This window comes from Geotrypetes seraphini, chromosome 3 (assembly GCF_902459505.1).
Source record: "Geotrypetes seraphini chromosome 3, aGeoSer1.1, whole genome shotgun sequence".
NCBI lineage: Eukaryota > Metazoa > Chordata > Amphibia > Gymnophiona > Dermophiidae > Geotrypetes > Geotrypetes seraphini.
In genome coordinates, this window is record NC_047086.1 from 196,216,642 (window position 1) to 196,243,161 (window position 26,520).

Consider the following 26,520-nt stretch of genomic DNA (forward strand, 5'->3'; position numbering starts at 1 on the left):
TAACTGGAAGGCAGCGGGACCGAGATACCACTCTCTGGGATCTAACATGTGACGACTGAGGAAGTCCACCTGAACATTCTCCACTCCTGCTATGTGGGAAGCCGAGACGTCCCAGAGATGAGACTCTGCCCAGACCATGAGCAGAGCTGCCTCCTGTGCCACCAGACAACTTTTGGTGCCTCCTGACGATTGACATATGCCACCGCCGTGGCACTGTCCAAGAGAATCCAGACCGACATGCCCGTCAAAAAGGACTGGAAAGCTAACAAAGCCAGACGGATGGCTCTGGTCTCCAGAACATTGATCGACCAAGCCGTCTCCTCTGGGGACCAACTGCCCTGCGTAAAGCGACCTAGACACTGAGCTCCCCAGCTGAGAAGCACCATCCACTGGGACTCACCCCTTGCATTAGATGGGAGGACTGAAACCACCAAAGAAGACTGCAGCAAGCCAACCCCCGAAGAGGAACAGGGCAATCCAAATTGTGCCTCTGGGGTGACCACCTCTGAAGCAGAGCATACTGACACGGACGCATGTGGGCCCGAGCCCACCTCACCACGTCTAGGGAAGCCGCCATCAACCCCAATATTTGGAGAAATTCCTGCGCCCGAGGACACCGGGAAGCCATGAGAAGGCAACTTTGTGACTGAAATTTGCTTACCTGGGCCTCTGGGGTAAGACCTTCCCCAAGGAGGTGTCGAACAGAACCCTAAGATACGCCAGGCGCTGAGAGGGGACCAACCGGCTCTGGGAAAGGTAGACAACCCATCCCAGCGAACCCCACAGGAACTCCACCATCCGAGCCGTGATCCGGGTGTGCTCCAGAAAAGACTGTGCTCGAATCAACCCAGAAAGGGATGAACCCGAATGCCCTCCTTGCACAAAGGCGCCGTCACGACCACCATAATCTTGGTGAATGTCCTCAGGGGGAACCGGTGGAGGAAAAACCCCGCTCCCCGGTGGACTCCCTGAAAGGACTGCATGTGATGAAAACATGGCCCCAAGAAAACCTGGAGACTGGAAAGAAAGTGGCCTCTCGACCAGGGTGAAGCCGGCGGAAAACACGCAAGCGCCCTCGAGCAGAGCCACCCATTGCCAGCGGCCTAGCTCTGTCTTCAGGCAAACGAGGCACTTTAGAATCAGGTAAGGTCTAAACCCACATGACCAAAACCTCTTCAAACATGAAAGACCCCCCTAAAGGGGAATGTCATCAGCTTAGCCTGGGAAGCTGCATCCGCTGACCATGCCTGAAGCACAAGGTACAACGCATGGCCACCCCGAGAGCCATAGACTTGGCCGAAGCCTGCAACAGGTCATACATGGCATCCGACTATCAGCCACATGGCCAAATAAAAACCACTCTGCTTACCAAAAACAAGCCCGAGCAACCAAACCGCCACACATCTCTGCCTGGACCGCCAGGGCAGAAAACATCAAAATTCTGAGAAAGGAGGGACTTCAACTTACGCTCCGCAGGGTCCCTCAAAGCAGAGCCACCTTTAACAGGCACATGAAGCCATTTTGCAATGGCCGGGAGCATCCCGGCCACAACAGATGACCTGAAGGTGACTCGATCCCACTCCGGGATGGGAAACCGGTGGGCCATAGAACACGCAGCATGAAAAGGGGCCACAGGCACCAGACACTGTGCCAGCCCAAAATCTCCCCAAAATCCTGAAACCCAGGAAAAAGAATGGGAAGACTAGCGGACCCCTAAAAACAAGGGGTCCACCACACACGGGGGCTCCTTCTCGGCTGCCTCGAACCCCGAGGAGACCAGAAGAATCCACTCATGGAGCTCGTCCCACCAAAAAACATGCCCATGCCCCACGAATAGGTCCATGCTAGCAGAGGGAAGTGCAAAGCCGCCGCTAGTGGAAAAAATGTTCCTCCTAGAGTATCCTGCAGGTCTCCCAAAGGTCCAGGTCCAGAGAAACAGAAGTCTGCTCCTTCAGATAAAATCAGCGTCCCAAGGAACCCTTAGGCACTGGGGCAAGAGAGGAGTAGAGGGGAACAAAACTGGTACTAAGTGGGGCCGACCTGTAGAGGACATTGAGGGCAACCCCCCCCCCCCCCCCCAGGGCGGAAGCAGGACCTCCAGCCACATCAAGAAAGCCAAACATAGGGCTAAAAACAAAAGCGGAGGAAAAATCCCCTGGCGGCCCCATGGGACTCCCTGCCACAGCAGGGGACCCAGGAAACAACCTGCCCCTGTGTCACCAATACAGGGGCGAGGTCACCTGAAGGTACAGTAAGATGGAGGTGCCTCCTGCCAAAAAACAGAACTGAATTGCCAAAAAAAGGAGCTCCGTAAACCTGCAGCGGCTAAGAGGTCTAAACTGCCCCAGCTGCTAAAGCAGGCAAGCCGTCATTAGCTGTAAGGGAATCCCCAGCCGCTTTGGTTTTAAGGGAATCCTTTCTGCCCTGTTGGCGGATGGGGAACTTCCCGCATGTGCGGCGGGGGAAGTCCGGGCTTCCCCGCAGTCAGCTGCCGGCTTACAAGGCACTCGCAATGGGGATCCCTGGCTGCCAGCACACGATGCTGAGGATTCCCACTTGAACAGGCCGGTCACAAGTGCCTCGCGGCTGATCACAATGAGCACTTTTCCCCTCCAAAGTGTTCATTGCTCCATACGCTGCATAACTAGAATAAAAGTGCCGGTTAGCAGAAAAGTAAATTAAAATACAGTAAATCTAAAGGGAAAGTACCCTTTAGACCAGCACAGACTCAGGATTTTTTTTCCCCCAGAACAGACTCCACTGGCTCTGTAATCCAGAAGCCTGACCGGTATCGGTGGCCAGGCTGCCAGCTGAGGCACATCTAAAAAATACCTAGGGAGGTGGAGGAAGGGGTGGGAAGGACCCATCTTGAGATCCATCGGTTTTGACTCCCAACTTGAGACCCGTCGGTTTTGACACCCCTGAGATCAGACGGACCCCCAACAGGACCTGTCCAAGCTCCGTCTGGCACCAGAAAGGGGAACAGGAGTCCTAAACAAAATCCAACCGCTCTAACAAGGGGAGCCTTCATTTTTTTCTGTCTTACCACCTGTTCGGAGACTAAGAAAGACTGGGCTAGCAGGGGGAGCCTCAGCTGGTCTAGAACTGTATTGGTCTAGAAAGCGACACAGAATTGGCTTTAATCAATAATTGTCTATAACGGACGTTAATTGATGCAGTAAATTTGCAGTTATATGTAACTTCTCTTAGTCATAATTCAATAAATTGGGCAGGTAAAAACCATAGCGCATAACCGCAAGGGGGTGCGGACCTGGGCTGGACAGGGGTGTGCCTACCACTTATGTGCACAAGTTACAGAATTTTATCAGTTGCATGTGAACATTTCCATCAGCCACTGAGCCAACGCAAGTGCTCGTGCCTACAGTTAGGCATATAGCCATTGATTTGCACTAGTATTGTGTCATTGCCGATACAAAATTTGTGCATTGTGTGCATCATCCCGGTGCCTAACTTTAGGCTACCTGTACAGAATTATCCCCTAACTGGAAAGTACCCTGGCAGTTAGATCTAAAATTCAGCGGCCTTATCTGGTGAAGTGCTGTTGAATACTAGCAACTGGGCTGGCTACTGTAATTTAACCTAGCAGGAGCCTTGCCTGCCTGATTAATTTGCTTTGAATATCAACCTTTCTTATTTTGTAACAAACTTTAGTTAAAACTCACTCTGGTCTTTGCTTCTGCTTCTACACTGGATCTAGTAGTTTCCAGGAGGCCCCTAATTTCAAGAAGCAGAGAACAAATAGATGCAGAATCCAAATGAATTCTTCCCAAGACCTCAAACACCCGAGACACTACTTGTTTTTCGTGTCTTTACAGAGATGAAGTGTTCATCACTGGTCTTGTATAGGTATGAACCATTTCTAACAGACTCAAAATTGTCAATCTGGTGTATGCATGTATCAAAAAAACTAATAAAGAAGAGCACTTAGCTTAAGCCCGACAGCTACCCAGCCATTTCACTCCACATTTCCTCAGGGGTTAAGTCTCTTCAATCACTTACACCTCAGCTTATTTAGCTTGTGAGGTGAAACGGCTGCTCAAAAAGGCCCATTTGTCTTAGCAATACCTGCATGTTTTCATGGCTCACAGATGAACTAAAGGTTATGAAGCAGAGACATTAGTCTAGAACAGGGGTCGGCAACCCATGGCTTGCCAGCCACATGTGGCTCTTCTACCATGTGGCTGCGGCTCTTCTCCCATGTATAGACAGGCCTCCCAGACCTACTGAAGTACCTGGTAGTCTAGTGGGGATCTTCATGATAGAAGTGTGGCCCTCTTCCTCCTGCCTCCTTGCGGCTGGCTTCTAAAATGGCTGGGAGGGAAATCAAAAGAAAGGGGAGAGAGCCTTGGCTATGGGTTGGTGGGAAGGGGAAGGAGGGAGATATTACATTACATTACATTACATTACTGATTTCTATTCCGCTTGTACCTTGCGATTCAAAGCGGATTACAGAGGAAGAGAACTGGACATTTCCAGGAGGGTACATGACATTGGAGAATACAGGTTGAGGGTATAGACTTAATAACAGAATGAGTGTATAGACATAATAACATTGGAAGGTAAATCTGGTTACATTACATTACATAGCAGATTGTCTGTTTCCATATGTTGGTAGGTAATCGGTTTCGGAAGATGATTTAGGTTCCATTTTTTTTTTTTTTTTTTTTTATTGGTCGATTGAGGGTATGGTGTCAGGGAGTGTGTAGAACCTTGTCGGTGTAAGTGGAGGAGGAGAGGGAGATTAGGAAGATTGTAATGGTATTGAACAGTAGTGTTTTGATTTCTAGGGGGAGAGGAGAGGGAGGTTAGGTAGTTTGTATATACTTTTTGAATAGCAGCGTTTTGATTTCTTTACGGAATGCTTTGAAGTCGGATGTTGAGGTTAATAGCCTGGTAATGGAGGGTTCGAGATATGAGAGGTAGAGAGACCTGCGAGGGGTTGGAGGGGAAAAAGAGGGGAGAGAAGCTACACCTTGGGGAGAGAAGAGAGACCTGGAATATCTCAAACCCCCTTCTTTACCCATTGCGGCTTTTTGTAAATATTAGGTCAAACATTAAGAATAAAATGGCTCTTTGCTTTAAAAAGGTTGTCTAAGAAGGAAATATAAAAAAAAAAAAAAAAGGGCATGTCCCACGTCCTCGATACAAAAACAGGAGTACACTTAGAGATCCATAAGAACCCATAATCTTTCCATCACAGGAGTAACTTGTTCTCTGCCTCATTCCACAACCCATCCCACCTTGCTCCTCTGAACTACTGCTCATACCTGTTGGCAGCGTTCACAGTGATAGGGCTTTTCCCCACTGTGCACTCTCTTGTGGCGCTCTAGGTGATACTTCTGAATGAACCTCATATCACACACATCACACTGAAATGGTTTTTCACCTGCAAAAATAAAAAATAAATATCAGAAGGTTCTAAGGGGTGGTGTACTACTTTATAAGTAAACACATGAAAGTCTCTGCTTTGTAAGAATACATGTTTGCCTTCAAATATGAGGACCCAATCCTGCTATATCAGGGGTGTCAAACTCAATCATATTAAGGGACCAAAATCCAAAACACAGGCTAAGTTGTGGGCAAGACCCCGTCCAATCTCCACCCCAGACCCCGCTCCCATAATAGTACTAATTGTAACACCATTTTTTCCATTCATTTTTCATATATATATATATATTACATTACATTACATTAGTGATTTCTATTCCGCTTGTACCTTGCGGTTCAAAGCGGATTACATAAGAAGAAGCTGGACATTTCCAGGAGGGTACGTGACATTTAGGGTAAGACATAGTTACAGAATGAGTATAGACTTGGTAACATTGGATGAGAGCAGTTATATTACATTACATATCAAATCTTTTTCCAGGCGTTGGTAGCTAATAAATCGGTAGGAAGAATTAGGTTTTTTTTTTTTTGGTTTTTTTTTTTATTTTTTGGTCGGTTGAGGATATGGTGTCAGGGAGTGGGTAACCTGGTCGGTGTATGTGGAAGAGGAGATTAGGTGTTTTGAATATGCTTTTTGAAAAGTAGCGTTTTGAGTTCTTTGCGGAATGCTTTGAAGTCAGATGTTGAGGTTAACAATCTGGTTATGGAAGGTTCGAGTTTTGCTGCATGCGTTGCTATGAGGTTATCGTAAAGCTTTGTACGATGAGTGCCGTTGAGTGGTGGGTATGAGAATGGTGTCAGTGTTCTTCTTATTCTGGGTGGAAGGTTTCGGTGTAGGCGATCGATTAGATAGGCAAGTGCTGTACCGTTGAGTACTTTGAAGATTAGACAGTATAGTTTGAATTGGATTCTGGCTCTGATCGGTAGCCAATGTGAGTCTAGGTAGGCGTTAGTTATGTGGTCATATTTTCCGAGGGAATAGATTAGTCTGAGAGCCGTGTTCTGAATGGTCTGTAGTTTTTTGATCATTTTTGTAGGACATGGTAGATATAGGATATTGCAGTAGTCCACAAGTCCTAGTACCAGGGATTGAACAATGATCTTATTGACAACACATAATGGTTAACCACAAAATTAAACTACACAAAGCACACTGTATGCTTCTTAACATTCATTCCTACTAGAACACAGATAACCCCTATGCAAATAAGGGACCAAAAACTAAAAGTTCTAATATATACAAACAAAACCCTAAGCTTCAAGACTCTGCATGCAGTACAACCCCAGAGAAAAAGAAAAAATATGTATTTCTTCCTAAACAATGCAAAATACAGACAGCAGATGTAAATTCTCAAAATTGACACAATTCAATCACTAAATTCAAAATAAAATCATTCCCCCTACGTTTGTTGTCTCCCACCCTCCATACTGTGCCTCAACTAGGTGCCTCCCTCCAGCAGGTGTCTTACTTTCTAGCCTGCTCCTGCCTGGCCATTTTATGCGGTCCACTGTGCGATGCTCCCGGTGTATCTTCTGGCCGGCTCCTTCCTCCTCACTGCTGCAGTATGCACAAAACCGCAGGCGATGGTGGCGGCAGCGCGTCCTGCACCTGAACCAGAAGCCTTCTCTTTGACATCATAATGTCAGAGAGAATGCTTCCAGATGAAGTGTGGGACGAGCGAGGAGCTGCCACCCGTGGCTTTGTGCACACTGCAGCAGTGAGGAGGGAGCCAGCCAGACAATAACACCAGGGGCACTGCACCGCAGGCCGCATAAAACGCCCAAGGGCCTTGAGTTTGACATGTGTGCTATACAGTTATCTTGCTGGGCCAAGCCATCATATTCCACCTGTACTTGCCACTTTTGTCCTTAAAGTCAGTCTTTCAGCATAAAATGAGCCAAGAGAGCTCTTCTCTGATACATCTACTTAAGCTCGATAGTTAAATCAAAAGAAATCACATACTCCATATGCAGCTTTGTTTTGGGAAACCTGGGTATTCAAATTATCTATGCTGTGCATGATGCAGTCACAGCGGAAATGTCTTTATATGAGTTCATTTTACTCCATGACAGGAATAAACCCATAAACATCACTCCTGTGTCAGGGTGGCTAGAGAGGATCTTAACCTCTCCTTAAGGGGGCAATAATTCCAAGTAGGTTAATTTCACACATACCATGACAGTAATGAACCTTCCTTTCTCACCTGTGTGTATGTAGATGTGTCTCTTCAAATGATAGCTGCTCCTGAAAGCTCCATAGCAGTGCTCACAAATAAAATTCTTAGGTATGGTCATCTGAAAAGATCCATTCTGTTCAATCACCACCACCTGTAAGACACAGCACAAAGTCGCCTTCTCTCCTGGCACATCAATTGCTAAAGGTAGGCTTCATGCCCAAAGTTGTACCTTTATGCTGTGCAACATTTTGAAAAATGAGAAAATGGTAATACTAACAAAAAACCAACCCAACCCCCCAAAAATAAACTAGTGCTGTCCTGACTCCACTTCCTTGGCAGCTTTACCTTGATGCTGGCAGAGAACAGTTTTCATATTATTCAAAATCTGAGAGTGTTTGTCTTCTATGTTATGTATTAAAAAGGACAAAATATTTGGTTCTTATACATCACTATACTAAGGAAAACTTTGGTCCTTGCTAATTTTCTTTCCTTCAGTAGCAAAAAAAAATCAGTCCACACTTGTGAGTTGTGCCCATCTATGAGTGGTCTTAAAAGGTTATTGTGCCACAAGTTCCATTTAGAATCTAAATAACTTTTGGTGAACGCCTGACGTAAGATCCAGGAATGGAGAGACCATTCATGCGGCTGCAGAAGGCGACTCAGCTTGTCCGCCAGACAGTTTCGCTCTCCTTGAATGTAAACTGCACGAAGAAAAATGTTGTGGCAAATTGCCCACTCCCAAAGGCGAAGGGCCTCCCGGCAAAGAGACAGGGACCACCCCGTGCCCCCTTGTTTGTTGACGTAATACATCGCCACCTGATTGTCCGTGCGCACCAGGACCACTCGGTCCCGAAGCAGATGGCAAAAGGCCACAGCGGCCAAGTAAATGGCCAGAAGCTCCAACAGGTTGATGTGACAGCGATGGTCCGCCACCGACCACAGACCCTGGGTCCGCAGACTGTCGAGATGAGCTCCCCAGGCATAATCCGAAGAGTCCGTGGTCAGGATATTGTGATGCGGAGGAGCGAGAAAGAGCAAACCCCTGGAAAGATTGGAAGAGTTGGTCCACCAACGGAGCGAGTGCCGCAAAGAAGGAGTCACCGCAATGAGATGGGAAGCGGGGTCCCAATCCCGATGCCACTGAGAGGCCAAGGTCCACTGAGGGATCCAAAGGTGCAACCGGGCAAACGGTGTGACATGGACGGTGGAAGCCATGTGTCCCAAGAGAATCATCATCCGCTTCGCCGAGACCGAGGACAGCAGAGAAATCTGCTTGCTCATAAGGATGAGAGCAGCCTGCCGAGGTGGAGGCAGGAATGAACGAAGACGAACCGTGTCCAGCATGGCCCCGATGAACTGTAGGGATTGCGAGGGGCACAACTGTGACTTTGGGAAGTTTACCTCGAACCCCAGACACTGAAGGGATGTAATAGTCTGTCGGGTCGCTGAGATAACCCCCTCCCTCGACGGGGCCTTGATCAGCCAGTCGTCGAGGTAGGGGAAGACCTGAAGGCCCTGGGACCGCAAGGCCGCTGCCACCACTACGAGACACTTCGTGAAGACTCGCGGGGACGAAGCCAGCCCAAACGGGAGGACCCTGTACTGGAGGTGCAGCTCCCCCACCTGAAACCGAAGGAACTGGCGACAAGCTGGATGCACCGGAACGTGGGTATAGGCCTCCTTCAGGTCGAGGGAGCATAGCCAGTCCCCTTCGTCCAGCAAGGGATAAAGAACCAGAAGGGAGAGCATCCTGAACTTCTACCGAACTAGAAACTTGTTGAGGCGCCGGAGGTCCAAGATCGGACGCAGGTCCCCGGTCTTCTTGGGGACCAGGAATTACTGGGAGTAAAAACCCCGCCCCCATTGGCAAGGGGGAACTACCTCCACCGCCCGAAGGCGAAGAAGCGCCCGAGCCTCCAGAAGAAGCAGGGGCAACTGCGCCCGATTGGAATGACACGCGCTTGGTGGACTGTCGGGAGGCAACTCCGGGAAATTCAGGGAATAACCGTTCGCAATCACGTTGAGGACCCACACATCCGATATTATGCGTTCCCAACTTGGGTAAAAGGCCCTGAGATGGCCCCCAATGGGAAGGGGGTCCAAAGCTAACGCGGAGGGGCCTCGTCCCCATCCGCCCAGACCGTCAAAAAGACGGGGCAGGCTTAGCCGCTGCTGGCTGCTGGCGGCTTAGCCGCTGCTGGCGCCAAGGTCTGCTTCATGGCAAAAAGGTCCGCCATACGGGCCCGACGGCAGTGCAGAGCACGAGTTTGGAAAGTAGCGCACCGGGGGCAGGAGTCAGTGGGATGGTCAGCCCCCAGGCACAAGATGCACCACCGATGAGGGTTGGTGATCGACAGGAGCCAATCACACCGGGTGCACTTCTTAAACCCGGACAAGGGCCGGGACATAAGCAAAGAAAAAAAGGCCGCGGCCAATCAAGGCTACGGCAAACCGGGAGCCCCTGTATGCCGAACAACCGCGAAACTACGCGAAAACAAAAAAACAAGCAGGAAAAAAGAAAGCGCACAGCGACTCCGATGAAAACAACAAAGTCGCGGTGCTAGAAGGCACTTTTAAACGGAGTGAAAAAGAACAGGACTTTCTGGCTCCGCAGAAAACTTAGAACTGAAGACCACGAGGAGGGGATGCACCCACTAGTGGAGCAGGAAGGCACACACATGCGTGGTGCAGCACAGCAAACTTGAATCTTCAATCAAGTTTGCTTGAAAAGCTGTCTGCGTTGGGACTCTGTAGATGACGTCACCCACATATGAGAATATGCTGCCTGCTTGTCCTGGGATAAAGAATATTAGCAGGTAAGAAACAAATTACCTGCGCTAATGAATCAACTTAGGTGGGGTAAAAAGCTTCTGGAAATCAGGAGCAATTGGGTACAATTTTGTTATAGACTTGGCAGCTCTCAAAGGGCCCTCTGACACCTCCCAGTGCTCTGTCAGCTCAGAATGGGTTAATATACATAATATACAGTTAATGGGTTACAATTTGCCATAGTTACAGTACAAGTTTTTCAATATAAGTTTTTATCCTAACCCGATACATACTAGGGATCTATTACCAATATACATAGTTTACAGATTACAATTTGCCATAATTACAGTGCAAGATTTTCAATTCAAGTTTTTATCCTAACGCGACATATACCAATATGTACCAATATACCAATATGTACCAATATACATTTCTTTGTAATCCACCAGCAGGGGAGTTAGGTGAAGAGGTATATTTTTATTGTTTTCCTAAAGTTCAGGAGTCCTTCAAGGGATCCGATCTATGGGGACAGTTGATTATAGTTGTTTGGCATGAAGTGGGAATAGGTACGTCGTTTGGTAGTTTGCAGTTGAAGAGCACAATCAGGGGGAATTTTGAGGCGTATTTCATTCTGGAAGCAGAAGGACATGTTTGGCACGTATGGAGAAAGCTTGGTTGCCATGCAGCCTGGCGCCATGTTGTGCAAGGATTTGAACACTAGCCTTCTTTTTCTTTCCTACCATAGCAATGTTGCTTTACTGAGATTTATATAGATGTTATGCAACAGGATCACTGTGTGAAGGTACACAGCGAAACTAGGGGAAAAAACTTGTTCCCTCCCCCACAGAGACACACAGCAACCCATCAGTTCATCTGCCAAATCCCCTTAAGTCAATAAGCATGATATAATCTATGCACCAGCCATTATTATAAAACTACCCATAAGACAAGACAGTTGTTTTCTTTGAGATGCCTCCTCTTTTTGAGCTTCGCCCAGCACCGACCTCAACATTATACATGTCTGGAATAAAATGGGACCCCAAAACAAATATATTATTATTTAAAAAATTATTACTATTATTGAAAGGTGTTATTGCTAGATGCTATAAAAACTAGAATGATCCCTGTTTACAAAACGACATCATTCGGGAAGTGCCCATTTAGAACCATTTTAGCAAAATGGTATTTAGCAAAGAAAGTTCTGATTAAATGTTTACAACAAAATAAAGCACATGGCACAAAGCGTTTGCTAAGGGAGTTTTCTAATAAAGGTTGGACTAACATATTTTCAAAGGTCTTACTAAATGTTTGCAATTGTTTAAAGTATTTTGAAACTATGTAAGGGTCCTATTTTTCTGGATGCCATGTACATGCTATCTCTCGAGTATACAACCTAAGATGGCTTGCCTTTTTATGACTCTTCTTTGGCTGTGGCAATCCATTGTCCTCCTTCTCTTTGTGTTTGCCAGATTTCTCTTTTTCTTTATGGAGATTCTTCTAAAACAAAAATTGAAATTTGAGTCCATTTGTCTGTTCCAGACCATGACTGAACAAACCATTTACCTTCCTAGCTGGCAGTCTCAAGAACTGTAAATCAGCTTGGAAATTACAACTCTAGAGGTAACTGTACCATATCTGTTTTGTGGACAAATGCAAGAGCTGTCAACACAGCACTTCCCATAAAGCGGCTTTGGGGAGTCCTGCCAACAGCTGATCGGGGGGGAAAATATCCCTGCTACAATCAGCTGAGCTGGCAGCGGCAGAGGACCCTCCAACTTTCACATCTGCATGGCAGGAGGGATGCCCACTCCCTCCTGCCTAACACCTGCAACACTCCCACCCACCCCCATATCCAATCGGCAGGAGGGATGCCCACTCCCTCCTGCCTCCAGCCCCATCAATCTCCCAAACAACTTATACTCTCCAACACCCCCCTCAATACCCACTTGACACTCTCCCCAACACCTAGGGCATCCCTCCTGCCGATTGGATGTGTGTGTGTGGGAGTGTTAGGCAGGAAGGAGTAGGCATCCCTCCTGCCACGCAGATGTGTGTGGGGGTGGGGTGGGAACTTCAGGGGTGTTAGGCAGGAGGGAGTGAACATCCCTCCTGCCATGCGGATGTGGGGGTTATGGGGGGGTCCTCTGCCGTTGCTGCCTCAACTGATCACAGCAGGGGTATTTTCCTCCTGATCAACTGAGCCAGCAGAACTACCTGAAGCCTTGGCTTTGGGGAGTCCTGCCAACTTAGCTGATCAGGGATACTCTGGCCGCGATCAGCTGATGGCAAGGGATCCCTCAGCAAACACAGGCAGCTGAGCCAGCTATCTTTGTGATCAGGCAGCACCTGAATGTTTAAAGAATGATGATTTAAAAATTAAAAAGTAATTGAGAAACCAAAAACTATAACCCTCTGTTTGAACTGGCTGCTGTGAGTTCTCACTGTCCTGTTCTCATTCCCTCCCTTGCTGCAAAAGGTGGGGAAAGAGTGAGAGAGATCCAGGGTGCATCTCTCCCACGCCCTCTATTGCTACATACAACATTTCTCTTTCTCTCATCCCCCGGATCATGTGCAGCATTTTTCACCACTGCCCACCAGCCCCATACCCAACATTTCTACTTTATCACTCCACTCCAGCACCAGGCCACATCTCTCACTCCATCACTATGTTCAACATTCCTTCTCCTTAAATCCCCTTCAATCTGTCCCTGTTCCCTCTCCACTACCATATCCAACATTTCTCCCTCTCATCCTTCTCTTCCCCATGCATCTCGACCTCACTCCTCTCTCTATAAGAATGCGCTTCAAATTTCTCATGAATACCGTCCCCACTGCTTATTGTAATTTGTTTAAATAGTCCTCGAGAGCCGTAGTGACCATCTTTGAAATTTCCTGGGCCCATTCTTCAAGCTGTGGAGAAAACATGGGTGATAGTGCCACCAACTTAGATTCGTGTTGGTCAAGTTTACTTTTGGTGTTCTTCGCAGTTTTTGCTGCCATCCCGTGGACTCGACACCCCAAGAAATAAGTAGCCTGGTACCGCTGGCTGCAAGCAATAAGCTAGGGTGCAGAGATAAAAAGGCTGTTTTGCAGGTTTCTGCCACGGAGCCTGGCAATGTACGTCTTACTAGGTCAAGCACATCACGTGACCCCCTGTTAACGCACCTTATATGGGTATACATCAGAATGATATCCAAAGGCTTGAAATAATTCAAAATATGGCAATTTGATTAATTTATAATTTAAGGAAATTTGATTATGTAATGTCTTCTATGAAGGAAGCCCATTGGCTACCTATAAATCACCAGATTACTTATAAAATTATTTTATTGATTTTTAAAACATTACAGGAGAGCCCTTATATCTCATGTGTTTATTGAATCCATACATATCATTAAGATCTCTTAGATCAGAAACCCAAAATTGTCTTAGAATTCCAACATATCAAGAAATTGTTCATAAACATGTTAGAACTACTATTTTTTCAGTAACTGGTCTTTGACCTAAAGGCCACCGCGTGAGCAGACTGCTGGGCACAATGGACCACTGGTCTGACCCAGCAGTGGCAATTCTTATGACTGATCTTAAAACTTTTTTTATTTGAAGACGCCTATAAATTATAAAGTTCTAAGGCTGATACTAAGATAAATAAAAGTGGATCTAGTTAAATCAGTAGAGTTCTGCAAAATATAAAACTATCAGATTGTGTTTAACTTTATTATTAAATTCTGTAGTTAATTTATCCTAAATTTCTGTGTACGTGAAATGTTTATTATTTGTATTCCCGAATTTTAGATTGTAAGCTGCGTACATCTGGTAGCGCTCTAGAAATAATTAATAGTAGTAGTAGTGGTTGTCACTTCATTATGATTTTGAAGAGCGGTAGATGATTAGAGGTTAAGTGGATGTATCACTGCTTGACATATCCAGTTTTATTGAAATTCACCTCCTCTTCTATTGAACTGCGCTAGCAGTTTTTAGCACAGAGAGCCGCGCTGAATAGCCCACACTGCTCCCGACGCTAATAGGAACTCTATGAGCATTGGGTGCAGCGCGGGCCATTCAGCGCAGCTCCCCGTGCTAGAAACTGCTAACGCAGTTTAATAGAAGAGGCTCTCGGTCCTCTATGATATATTTTTCAGGCAATAAATGTGTGTTATAGGTATCAGTCATTTACTGAAATTTTTTGATTCTTATTTTTAGTAGTTTGTACCTTTGTGCCTTTGTATCAATCACTTTAAAATCCTTTATCTGCAGACTTGCTCAGCACGTCTAACTTCATCGAGTCTGTGGAGTAGGATTCTGGACTTACTGGTGAAACTGCATTTAATTCAAGCTAACATCTAGTGCAGGGATCTCAAAGTCCCTCCTTGAGGGCCGCAATCCAGTCGGGTTTTCAGGATTTCCCCAATGAATATGCATTGAAAACAGTGCATGCACATAGATCTCATGCATATTCATTGGGGAAATCCTGAAAACCCGACTGGATTGTAGCCCTCAAGGAGGGACTTTGAGATCCCTGATCTAGTGCCAATGTTGGGTTACTGGGCCAGACTACTCAGTATACTTTTATAATAGAAATATGATGTGGGTAGATACTGAAGAGCTGCTGGCACAACAGACTGTGTTGGATAATTTTATGTTGGTGTTCCTTGTAACACAAATTCTTTTAGGGCTATATCAGGGGTAGGCAAATTCCGGTTCTCAAGAGCCGGAGCCAGGTCAGGTTTTCAGGATATCCACAATAAATATGCATGAGATAGATTTGCATCTCAAGGAGGCAGTGCATGCAAATTCACCTCATACATATTCATTGTGGATATCCTGAAAACCTGACCTGGCTCCGGCTCTCAAGGACTGGAATTGCCTACCCCTGGGCTAGATGCACTAAAGTCTCTGATCATCGCTAAACCAGTTTGACTAGTTTAGCAACCAATCGTATTTGCCGACTCGGTGCATAAAACAGCTCACCGCTCATTCTCCAACTCAGCCATGCAAATTAGATAAATGCCTGCAAACTAGCCAACTGACGCAATGCACAAAAAATAGCGACCACCTCCACTGACCCAAAAAAACCGACAGGTCTAAACAAGTCTGCCTGTTGTTTTTTTTTTCTTTTTCTATGGGCATATCTGGCCCATAAAAAAAATGCCATGCTGGCCTTCATGATTACAGTCCTCCCTGATGACCACCCCTTAAACCACAGGTGTCAAACTCAAGGTCTGCGGGGCAAATCCGGCCTGCCTGGTCGTTTTATGTGGCCCGCGGTCTGATGCCCCCCGTGTTACCTTGTGGACGGCTCCCTCCTCCTCACAGCTGTAGCGTGCAGCGGCTCCTCGCATATCCTACACCTCATCCAGAAGCATTCCCTCTGATGTTGCAACATCAGAGAGAAGGCTTCAAGTTCAGGTGCAGGACGCAGCTCCGTGCACACTACAGCTGTGAGGAGGAGGGAGCCGGTCACAAGGTAACACGAGGGCATTTGACTGTGGGCCACATAAAACAACCAGGTTGGAGCTAGCAAGAAGGTTAGACACCCGCCAGAGAAAGGTATAGCATGGAGGAAGGAAGACAAAGGTAGGGGGAATGATTTTATTTTCAAGTTAGTGTTTGAATTGTGTAAATTTTGAACATTTTAATCTGCTGTCTATCTTTTGCACTGCTCAGGAAGAAATACATTTGTTTCTTTTTCTCTGGGGGTTGTACTGCATGCAGAATCTTTAATCTTAGGGTGTTTTTTTTTTTTAATATATTAGTATTTTTAGTTTTTCTGGTACGAATGAATGTTGAGAAGCATACAGTGTGTTTTGTGTAGTTTAATTTTGTGGTTAACCATTACCATTATGTGTTAATAAGATTATATTGTGTGTGTATATATGAAAAATGAATAGAAAAAATGGTGTTATAATTAGTATTATTATGAGGCAGGGTCTGGGGAGGAGATTGGGCGGGGTCTGACCCGCGACTTAGCCTGTGTTTTGGATTTCGGCTCCTTAATGTGATTGAGTTTGACACCCCTGCCTTAAACAGAATGGAGGCAGGAGGGATACCCACTCCCTCCTGCTACCGTGGACCCCCCCCCCCCGACCAGACAAAATCAGGAGAAATGCCCACTCCCTTCTGCCACTGTGTACACCCTCCCACGTCAGCCAAAATCAACAGGAGGGGCCTTAGGCATCTAAGCTAATCAGGGCCTTAGGCCCCTCTCACAATGCACTGGGAAGGGGAAGGCCCACCATTTTGCAGTGGCGAGCCTGAGGAGCAGGAGGACTGGGCATCCCTCCTGCTGCCACCTAATTTCCAGGTACAGGGGAGGATCTGTGGTGGCAGGAATGAGTGGGTATCCCTCATGCCAATTTTGGCTGGCACGATGGGGGGGAGGGGAGTTTCTGCGATGTCATGAGGGAGTGGGCATCTTTCCTCCCTCTATTTCTGGGGTGGATCATCAAGGGAGAGGCGGCACGGCATTTTTAAAAATGGGACAGATATTGTGGGTATGTAACACATGCACAATATCTGTGCCATTAAAAAAGCCCCAACAGCTGAGTGGCAGGAGGCTGCTTTGGGGCTTCCCCAAACCAGCTCTGCGCATGTGTCAAAGTTGCTCAGAGCAATTGGTAAGACAGGATTAGGGCGAACCTCCGTGAAAATCATTTGCATGGAAATTTGTTGGGATATCAATTGCTGTTCCAGAGTCGGCCAATAGTGACTCACACGGTCTTAATGACCATGTTTTGTACATCTAGCCCTTAGTTCTTTTAACTGCTAATAGTGAAATATAGAATAAAACAGCACTTCCCTTAGTATAAATGTGTATTAGTTTGGCATATTTAATTCAGAATTTTGCTAATTACAATGGCATTATTAGAGCTAAACACTAGGAAACATTTTGGCTCAGACTGTCAGTGTAGTATTGCTTTGGGTTAAAAGTCACACAGTTTGAGGCTCATTTTCAAAGAACTTAAGACACACAAAATACTTTGAAAATAAGCCCCTTTGGTTCTATCTTACTTGACTGAAGGAAAGAAAAAGACCTGCAGAATCTGTTACTTAATCTGTTTCTACTGTAAACCGCTTAGAACCTCACGGTACAGCGGTATATAAGAAATAAAATTATTATTAATTATTATTATTAAGCTCCACAAATGAAAATGAAACTCCTTCCCGACATCATGAACATAAACAAAGCAAATCCCCACATAAGCACACATTAAAACTCTGCCATGACATCTTAAAACTACAGTTCATACATGGATTTCTAATTTCCATCTCAGTATCTCACTGGAATTTGTCATTTTGCAAAAGTCAAAGATGACCAGAATATATGGGGAAGAATTAATAAGGACTGGACCAAACCCTCATAAGTAAAATTGGCAACACTGTATTGAGAGAACTAGGGCAAGAAGAGAATCTGATTTGTATAAAGACAAGGCAGACTGTGCTATGAGGAGCTTTGCTATGATTGCAAGTCATCGTTGAATTAGGGATACTGAATATTAATAAAGGAAGAAGGCAGATAACCATCACTGACTGAATTATGTAAATGGGCCATCTCAATCCACAGCCACCTCCTCTTGTCTCTCAAGGCGCACTTGTTCCCAGTCTCAGGACAGTTGTCAAACTAAAGCCCCACACATCATGACAGTCCACACAAACCTTGAGGAAAAAAAAAAGGAAAAACCAAAAATCAGAGGATGAAGTGATAAAATATGAAAAAATCTGATTTTTTCACAATATATTGAAATGGCTGTTTTCTTTACTTGATCGATACCATAATAGGGTGTCAGTTGAATTTTACCCCATTATCTTGCAAAATAAAATACCAGGATCCTACTTTATTAACCAAATCTCTCACATGCCAGAATGGAAGAAACACACAGATAAATCACACTTTTTCAACTAACATCATATTGTGCACCTCATGTAAATGTCTGTATTGGGAAGCATATCAGCAACAAATCTAGTGTTAACAGCCAAAGTCTGAAAACTAAACATGAGTAGAGGTTAATATACATCACCAATATGAATGAGAAAAGATGTACAACTTCATATTTAGGATAGTACTGGGTAACAAAATCCAACATTTAACATCTCTCTCAGATTAATGTATGGTTCCTGCTTCAGATTAACACGGTAAATGATGGCAGATACAGACCCACACTGTCCATCCAAAAAGGTGGCCAGAGACACATCTGCCACACTGTGCAAAAAGGTGGCCAAAGACACATCTGCCACACTGTGCAGGTTATAATCATTCACATGCCACCTACTGTACAGGCAGTTAAACATGAGGGTTATATATATATATTAATCCCAAAGTACTGCTAGCAGTATTTACTTGCTAATTATGACTCCCCCCCCTCCCCGATAGAAGTTTAGTTCCCCCATGCCAGATTTAGTGTATTTTATTTAAGTCCTTTGCCATTTGCAGGACACAGACTATAGAATGCTGTCCACAATCAGCCTCTTATCCAATATAACACTTTAACATCCATGTTATGTTCCCATCCTCTTTCTCTTTAGGCATCCCCTGTGTTTATCCCAGACATTCTTAAATTTGCTCACTGTTTTTGACTATCACCTCTCCTAGAAAAGAAGCCCAGGCATTCACTATCCTCTCTGTGAAAAAGTATTTCCTGAGATTGCTCCTAAATCTATATCCCTGCATCCTCAAGTTCTACTGCCCCTACATCTCTGGAAGAGGTTTGTTTGTTTGTAAAGTAATACCTTTCAAGTATCTAAATGTCTGCATCATATCACCTCTCTCCCTAGTGAATACATATTTGATCTTTCATTCTCTTCTGATATATTTTTGGGCACAAAATCTGTACCATTTTTCTACTTTCTCTTCCTCTAAACAACTCAACTCTCTAAGTCCTTTCTGAATTTAAATAGCTTAATACATAATTGGGGTAAACTTGTGAGAACACAAAGGAAGGCTGATCACATCATGGACCAATGCCTGAAACGTGTGTATAGATATTATCAAGTGTGTGGATATATTATACACACATGAACAAAGACAGGTAAATTAGTGAACATCACATATAAGCCTAGAAAAGTGGCTTCCAAATTTTTGTTTGACACAAGAACCCTTTTGGCATTTACTTTCCCAATGAGAACAGCAACATTCACGCTCAAGTTTCTCAGCTTACCTGCTAACTTTGTAATAAAACTTACGTTGAGATTAGTAGGGGTGGAGGAATGGAGCTCTGTATTTTCTGCTATGCATGATAGGTCAATATTTGACAGGTAAGTATCATCAACAAGGGACGGATGAATTCTACATCAGGTTGTGTAGTTGGGCTATACCTATAAGTAAGGAGCAGAGAACAACGATGTTATTTAACAGGCACTATAAGGGTATTTCCCATTTTGTGCCTGTATGCACTCGAATACACTGAGTTGATCGATCTTTTAAATGTCACTATTCACTTTCCCCTAATCACTCTCTCTTTTTCACCATTTCTTCACGCTAGTCTCCCCGTTCTTCTGTTCACCCGTTAAGTGAAGTCGCTGCTACACTTTCAGCCACTATTCCCAGCTCTTCCAGAGTCAGGCAAGCATGCATCTTGCGCCACCTTAAGTGAGAAACACATACACACCTTGTGAGGAGAATGACCTGCCAAGACAGTATACATGGTGTAGCCTAAGCATGCAGAGATACCAAGCCACACGCAAAGCATCCCTCGTCACACGCGACCGGCATCTCCCCCGTGGTCCCTACCATCTCGCCCCGATCCAGCATACCTCTCCCCCTACACGACCTTCAAACCCGAGGTCGCTCCCCATGAACCCGCCCGCCCCCGTTTTCCTCCTCCAGCACCCTGCCCACCTGTAAACACAACTTTTCACCCTGGGCCACGTTCCATGCCGGAAAACGGAAGTTGCGTCAGAAGGGAGGTGGGTGGACGCTGGAGAAGGGAGGAGTTGCGTCAGAAGGGGGCGGGACGCCGGAGAAACTAGAGGTTCTGTTGCGAGGGCGGGAAGTTTGAGAATGGTGGTGGGGGAGATACTGGACTAGGGAAGGGGTCGAGAGGGGGACGGACACCGGATACCAAAATGGGGAAAGAGGGCGAGGGAGGCCGTCGATTCCTCGGGCTGGCTTCGACGTACCCAGTTTATGGAAACTCGGCAATCCTGTATGATGCCTTGCACACATGTTTTGTTGTCTGAAAAATATTAGTTATATCGGACATTTCGCTGAAATTTATCACGACAGGCTTTTGAGCATAGCAGGGGCTTCGGTTTCTGTGTTGTGATTGTGTGGGAGCTGCCTGGAGAAAGGGCGAAGGAGCAAATCTCTTAAGGAGAGAGAGAGAGCGACAGCTCCAGTCCCGTAGTTTGCTAGCCTAACAAGCGTCTCCTAAACTAGTGTTTCCCGACCTATTTACACGCGTAGATCTGTAAATTGGCGGAGAAACTCCCCCTCCCTACTCACCTTAAAAAAAATAAAATAGCTAGTGGGGCTCCCCAAGCCAACACAAGAAGAAACTTAAACTGGGTTCAGCCAGCAACTTTTCCTTCTGAATGGAAACATGCCATAGTAACCCCTTTATTAAAAGATCCAAAATCACAACTCGACTCACTATCTAACTATAGACCTATTTCTAATCTTCCATTCCTCTTAAAGATTACAAAAAAAATAAATAATAATCACTACTCAATTATCTGCCTTTCTCCAAAACACTAATGCTCTTCGTCTGTGCCAGACAGGTTTCCACTCCCACCACTCAACAGAGCATACTCTTCTAGGTCTTTTCCTTGACATGTCTGCTGCTTTTGACATAATTAACCATAACATTCTTTTAGATCGTCTTAAGGATTTACACATAACTAATCATGCTCTTCAGTGGTTTCAGTCCTACCTGACAGGTACTCATCCCCTAGGCCGCTTCTATCGGGGGGTCCCACAAGACTCAGTGTTGGGCCCCATTCTTTTCAATATCTTTCTTGCCTCACTCACTCAATTACTCCAATCTCTTGGTTTAACATTTGTTTTATTTATGCTGACAATATTCCACTTTTTTTTCCCTTCAATTCACAACTCCTTTCTTGTTATTCTTCGATTTCAGATAAACTTGATAAGGTGGCCAATTGGTTAGTAGTTAGCAAGTTAAAAATAAATTCACAAAAACAGCGGTAATTATTTTTTCTCACAAGGACTTGCTTTTGAACCCACTATGAACGGTGTTCCCCTGTCATATTGTACATCCACTAAGTTCTTAGGTGTGACTTTTAGACAATTTCTCATCATTTCACTCTCATATTTATTTATTGATTCAATTTTCTAGAGTAGTTTCCTCTTCTTTCTAGTTTTACACCGACTGTGATCTGCTCATTCATTTCTAACAAGTACTGTAGCTTATACATTTTTAGTATTTTCAAAATTAGATTATTGCTATTTTATCTTAATCAGTCTTCTGCAATATCAGCTTCACAGACTTCAACTTGTTTAGAATACCACAATCTGTCTTCTTTATAACCGCTTAAAGTATGAGCATGTTATACCACTTTTAAATTTAGAACATATTCTCCCAATATGCTATAGGATTCTATCTAAAATTAATCAACTTACATTCCAAATTCAAATTGTGGGTCTTCAGGCCTTTTTGACCACCCTCTTGCTTCCTTATGCCCCAGAAAGGACCCTTCACTCAATGCAACAAAAATTATTAACCATCCCTTTGTTCAGACAGATTTTTTTGGACACTCACAGAAGTTTGTATTTCTCAGTCAAAGCCCAAACCCTTTGGAATTCTCTTCCTCTCTAACTTAGGTCAGAACAATCCTTTAATATTTTCAAATCTCAACTAAAATCTTAGGGGCTCATAATAAAAAACAAAACAAAACGTCTAAAACGTGGCCTAAATGGCTACTTGGACAATCAAAAAGCCTGATCGTCCAAGTACCCATAATCAAAGCTGATTTTAGACGTATCTAAACCAGCTTAGGCCTTTCCCCTGCCTCTAAACGCACAGAGAGAAAAGAGGCGTTTTTAGAGGAGGGGAAAGAGCGGGAGATGGGCCGACCTAGACCTAGGCATGCAGCAGGTATAACCAAAACTTTAGGCAGGTTGCCTAGTCGGCACTTATACGTTTTGACTTAGACCAAATCAAACAGGTATAAGTGCCGAAAAGGGGCTGGTGAGCTGATCATGGCTGCTGCGATCAGCTCAGCGGCCCCAGCAACCTGCCTACCCCCCTACAGTAATGATCGCAGCAGGAGAGATGGCTCATCTCACCTGCCATGATCCACCCTTCCCCCCCCCCCAACGATCAGGGCAGGAGGGAGCCCAAGCCCTCCTACCTAGTGATCCCCTAAACACCCCCCGGGCTGAATCCGTTGGGGCCAGGAGGGAGCCCAAGCCCTCCTGGCCCGGCGATCTCCCCCTTCCCCCCACCACACGATCTGGCCAGGAGGGAGCCCAAGCCCTCCTGGCCCGTGACCCCATCTAATCCCCACCCCCCACTAAAATATGGGCAGGAGGTATCCCAGGCCTTCCTGCCCTTGACGCAACCCCCCCCGAACCCCTGATCGGCCCCCCCCACCCCTTCCCCATACCTGCCCATCCGGCAGGCCAGCCAGCGCAAGAATGGGGCTGGATTGGCCCAGGCAGCTCAAACCCCGCCCAAAGGTGGGGCCTGAGGTGCCTGGGCCAACCAGAATAGGCCCAGGAGCTTTAGGCTCCTCCTGTGGGCGGAGCCTTAAGCACATGGGCCGGGTTTGGTCCATGTGCCTAAGGCCCCGCCCACAGGTCTGCCGACCTTTGGTCTGTCATGTTATTTTGGCTGCTATTACCATTGCCAAATTTTATCCCATTTTGTTATTTTGCACTCAGACAGGTAGACAGACATTCTTGATTTTTGTATACTTCTACCTTCTGTTGGGTTGGAAAGAATAAATGTCAGAAAATAGATTTTAAACAGTTTTATTTGGAGCCATTTCTTTATTTGTATTTGCGGGATTGAGTTAGCATGATCAAGAATTCTATACCAACTCAGCAGTTGGAATTGTCAGCAGGGAACCTACAACCTGGTTGAAGCTTCATGATTCAAACAGAGAAGCATCAGGCAATGTGGAAAAGCTACAGATCATGTCCCAACCTCTCTATCTCATCCAAGAAGAAATTCATGTCATCCTCACTTGCAGAAGGGTTAACCACAATCTGGCGGAAAAAGTTGACTTTACTGCCATGAGGCTGGTATCCCACCATCATTGATCCTTTCTTTACCATCCTTTCTTTGATAACCGGAGCTACCTAAGTAGAAAAAAAATACAATTCAGAAACAGGGTTTAAAAAAGGTTTGGATAATTTCCCACAAAGAAAAGTCCATAAGCCTTTAAGATGGACTTGGGAAAATCCACTGCTTATTTCTAGCATGAGATTTGTTTCTAGCATGAGATTTGTTTTATTCTTTTGGTATATTGCTAGGGACTTGTGATGTAGAATGGCCACGGTTGGAAACAGGATACTGGGCTTGATGGACCTTTGATCTTCCCAGTATGACAACACTTAAGTTCTTATGTTCTCTCTCTTCTTCACATGTTAGTTAGCCAGTAGCATGGTTCTACTCCAGTGGAACATAGTTTTGAGCCATCATGCCAATGTGAGTATTATTTGCCTCTCCTTTTGTTCCATGGGATCTTCATACCAATCTTGAACTCCTGTAATGCTGTTACATCTCTGGCAGATGCCTGCCAGCAAATTGTAGAAAATTTCAGTGAAAATGGATGGGCACCCTACTGTGTAAAATTGCTTGCCCCAAGGATTTTAATGGATCCAAATGAAAAATTCAGAATCTGAAAATAACTAAATTCAACAAATTTCCTATGCACATTCTAGTGCTTACCTTTCCTAGTCTCTCCCAGTAGTCATCACATTCCTCCTTCCCTCGTAAACAGGGTGGAATGTACCAGAAACAGATATTGACAAACTCAGGCTGGAAGAGAAAAAACATGTCACAGAAGGCTCTGCAAAAGCCCCCCCAATCCAATTATGTCTAAAATTGATATAAAGGACAGACCTGAGAGCATATTTAGTGAATCTGCCTTTAATAGTAACACAGTACTTCTTCATGATTAACCACTGGCATACCTTATCTATCTATTCTTGTCAATATTTGGGCACAGATCATAGAAGTCTGCCTAACACTGATCCTACCTCATATCTACAGGAGTTGCCATTGCAGTCCACTCCAGCCATGATCTTGATCTGTTTTTCTGCCATTTATGAGACCCAGATGACACAACTCTGCCCAGCATTATGTTAAAGTGCTATCAGATACTGCACTGGTTCTCGGTTGAATCAAGGATACTTTTCAAAATGGTTCGCTTTTGTTACAAAATATTATATGACTTGGTGCTAGCCTACTTAGAGGGGAGATATGATAGAGACGTTTAAATACCTACGTGATATAAATGCGCATGAATCGAGTCTCTTTCATTTGAAAGGAAACTCTGCAATTAGAGGGCATAGGATAAAGTTAAGAGGTGATAGGCTCCAGAGTAATCTAAGGAAAAACTTTTTTACAGAAAGGCTGGTAGATGCGTGGAACAGTCTCCCGGAAGAGGTGTGGAGATAGAGACTGTGTCTGAATTCAAGAAGGCCTGGGATAGGCACATGGGATCTCTCAGAAAGTGAAAAAGATAATGGTTACTGCGGATAGGCAGACTAGATGGGCATTTGGCCTTTATCTGCCATCATGTTTCTATGTTTCTATCATCTCTATATATAAAACCCTAAGCGCGCATGTGCTGTTGAAACTGCATGATTCCTGGTGCCATGAGGTGTGCTGTGGCAGTCCTCACGGCGCCTGCGCTAGCTGGAGGCGCATGTGCCAGTGACTCCCTCCCGCAGCCGCTCCTCTTCAAAGCGGCCTGCTGAGGTTCGCCAGCCGCTGTAGCGAACCTTGCAGGCCGCTTTCCACCTTCCCGACGGCGAGCAGTACCAGGGCAGGATGCCGGACCTGCTGCATGACGATCTGGGCCAAGAGGACCAGCTCCAGTTGGAGGCATGGAGGGAGGGTAAGAATGGGAGGGGGGGTGGAAACGGAAGGGGGCCACGGAGTAGGCAGGCATTGCACAACAGGGGACCAAAGGGAGAGGGAAAGGGGGCTGCTTTGGGGGAGGGGTGTGCTGGGGGCAGACAGCAATCATCGGGGGGGGGAACAGAAGGGGGCCACAGAGCACGCAGGCATGGCACAACAAGGGGAGAGAGAAAGGGGGCTGCTGGGGGGGAGGGGTGTGCTGGGGGCACAAAACAATCATGCTTTGCTCTGGGAAGGGGGAGGACACAGAAGGGGGCCACGGAGATACAGGCAGGCATGGTGCAACAGAGAAATACAGGTAGGCAGGGGGCCTAGGAGAGACACAGATAGAATGAATGACAGACAGACAGCATCCAAGGAGAGAGAGACAAAGAAAAAAACCCAGACAGACAGACATCTCTAGCATCCATTAATGTAACAGGCTTAAAGACTAGTTGCATAATAATTCTATATTTTTGTTTTCCATAGTTAAAGGTTGCACTTATAAGCGCTATTTTCAGAGAATCCTGGCCTATCAAGCAGCGTGTTAGGACAAGAGCTGTAGTAGGTTGGCAATAGGTTCTAGTTCTTATCAAGCTTTTAGAAAGATGTTAAAGACAAATTTATTTGATAAATTTTAATAGCAGAGCTTGTAGTTCACTGTGTATGTAGTTTCCTTGATTCTTGTGAACCGCTTAGAACTGAGAGGCATAGCAGTATACAAGTGGATTGTTATGTTACTTTCCAGCCTCCAACTATGAGGTTATTTAAGTTTTTTTTTAACTGAATTCCATCCTTTTTTATTTAGAGATCATTACTTTAAATATTTTTGAATTCCATCACTGTTTTTGTTTTCACAACCTCCGTCGGGAGGGCATTCCAGGCATCCACCACACTTTTTGTGAAAAAAGTACAGTGGTACCTTGGTTTACCAGCATAATTCATTCCATGTTCGTAATCCAAAGTACTCGTATATCAAAGCAACTTTTCCCATAGGCCATAATGGCAATGCTGACAATTCGTTCCACAACCCAAAGGTGCCAAGGAAGTGGCAGGGGTGGCCCAGGGGTGTGTACCTGTCGGGTGCCGGGTAATGCAGCGCCATCTGAAGGAAATGCTTCCTCCATCTACCAGCT

The 26,520-nt window shown here is 45.4% G+C and overlaps 2 protein-coding genes across 12 annotated transcripts in view; both read right to left on the reverse strand.

Annotated features, from left to right (window-relative positions):
- ZNF740 (zinc finger protein 740) overlaps positions 1-20,295 on the reverse strand; it is a 91,751-nt gene extending 71,456 nt beyond the window's left edge. For 5 of the 8 annotated variants that reach the window (XM_033936229.1, XM_033936231.1, XM_033936224.1 and 2 more), the window contains exons 1-6: positions 20,191-20,295; positions 19,536-19,667; positions 17,887-18,011; positions 11,763-11,852; positions 7,614-7,737; positions 5,289-5,407 (exon numbers count right to left, since the gene is read on the reverse strand). In XM_033936229.1, the coding sequence (XP_033792120.1) occupies positions 5,289-5,407; positions 7,614-7,737; positions 11,763-11,852; positions 17,887-17,907 (354 nt within the window). In that variant the 5' untranslated portion in view covers positions 17,908-18,011; positions 19,536-19,667; positions 20,191-20,295. Of the gene's footprint in view, positions 1-4,253; positions 4,333-5,288; positions 5,408-7,613; positions 7,738-11,762; positions 11,853-17,886; positions 18,012-19,510; positions 19,668-19,960; positions 20,096-20,190 lie in introns of those variants that run through there. The other 3 variants (XR_004538692.1, XM_033936226.1, XM_033936225.1) reach the window with 3 other exon arrangements.
- Positions 20,296-23,270: 2,975 nt separating this feature from the next.
- CSAD (cysteine sulfinic acid decarboxylase) overlaps positions 23,271-26,520 on the reverse strand; it is a 67,122-nt gene continuing 63,872 nt past the window's right edge. For all 4 annotated transcript variants that reach the window (XM_033938432.1, XM_033938431.1, XM_033938434.1 and 1 more), the window contains 2 exons: positions 24,209-24,298; positions 23,271-23,616 (listed from right to left, as the gene is read on the reverse strand). In XM_033938432.1, the coding sequence (XP_033794323.1) occupies positions 23,443-23,616; positions 24,209-24,298 (264 nt within the window). In that variant the 3' untranslated portion in view covers positions 23,271-23,442. The remainder of the gene's footprint in view (positions 23,617-24,208; positions 24,299-26,520) is intronic.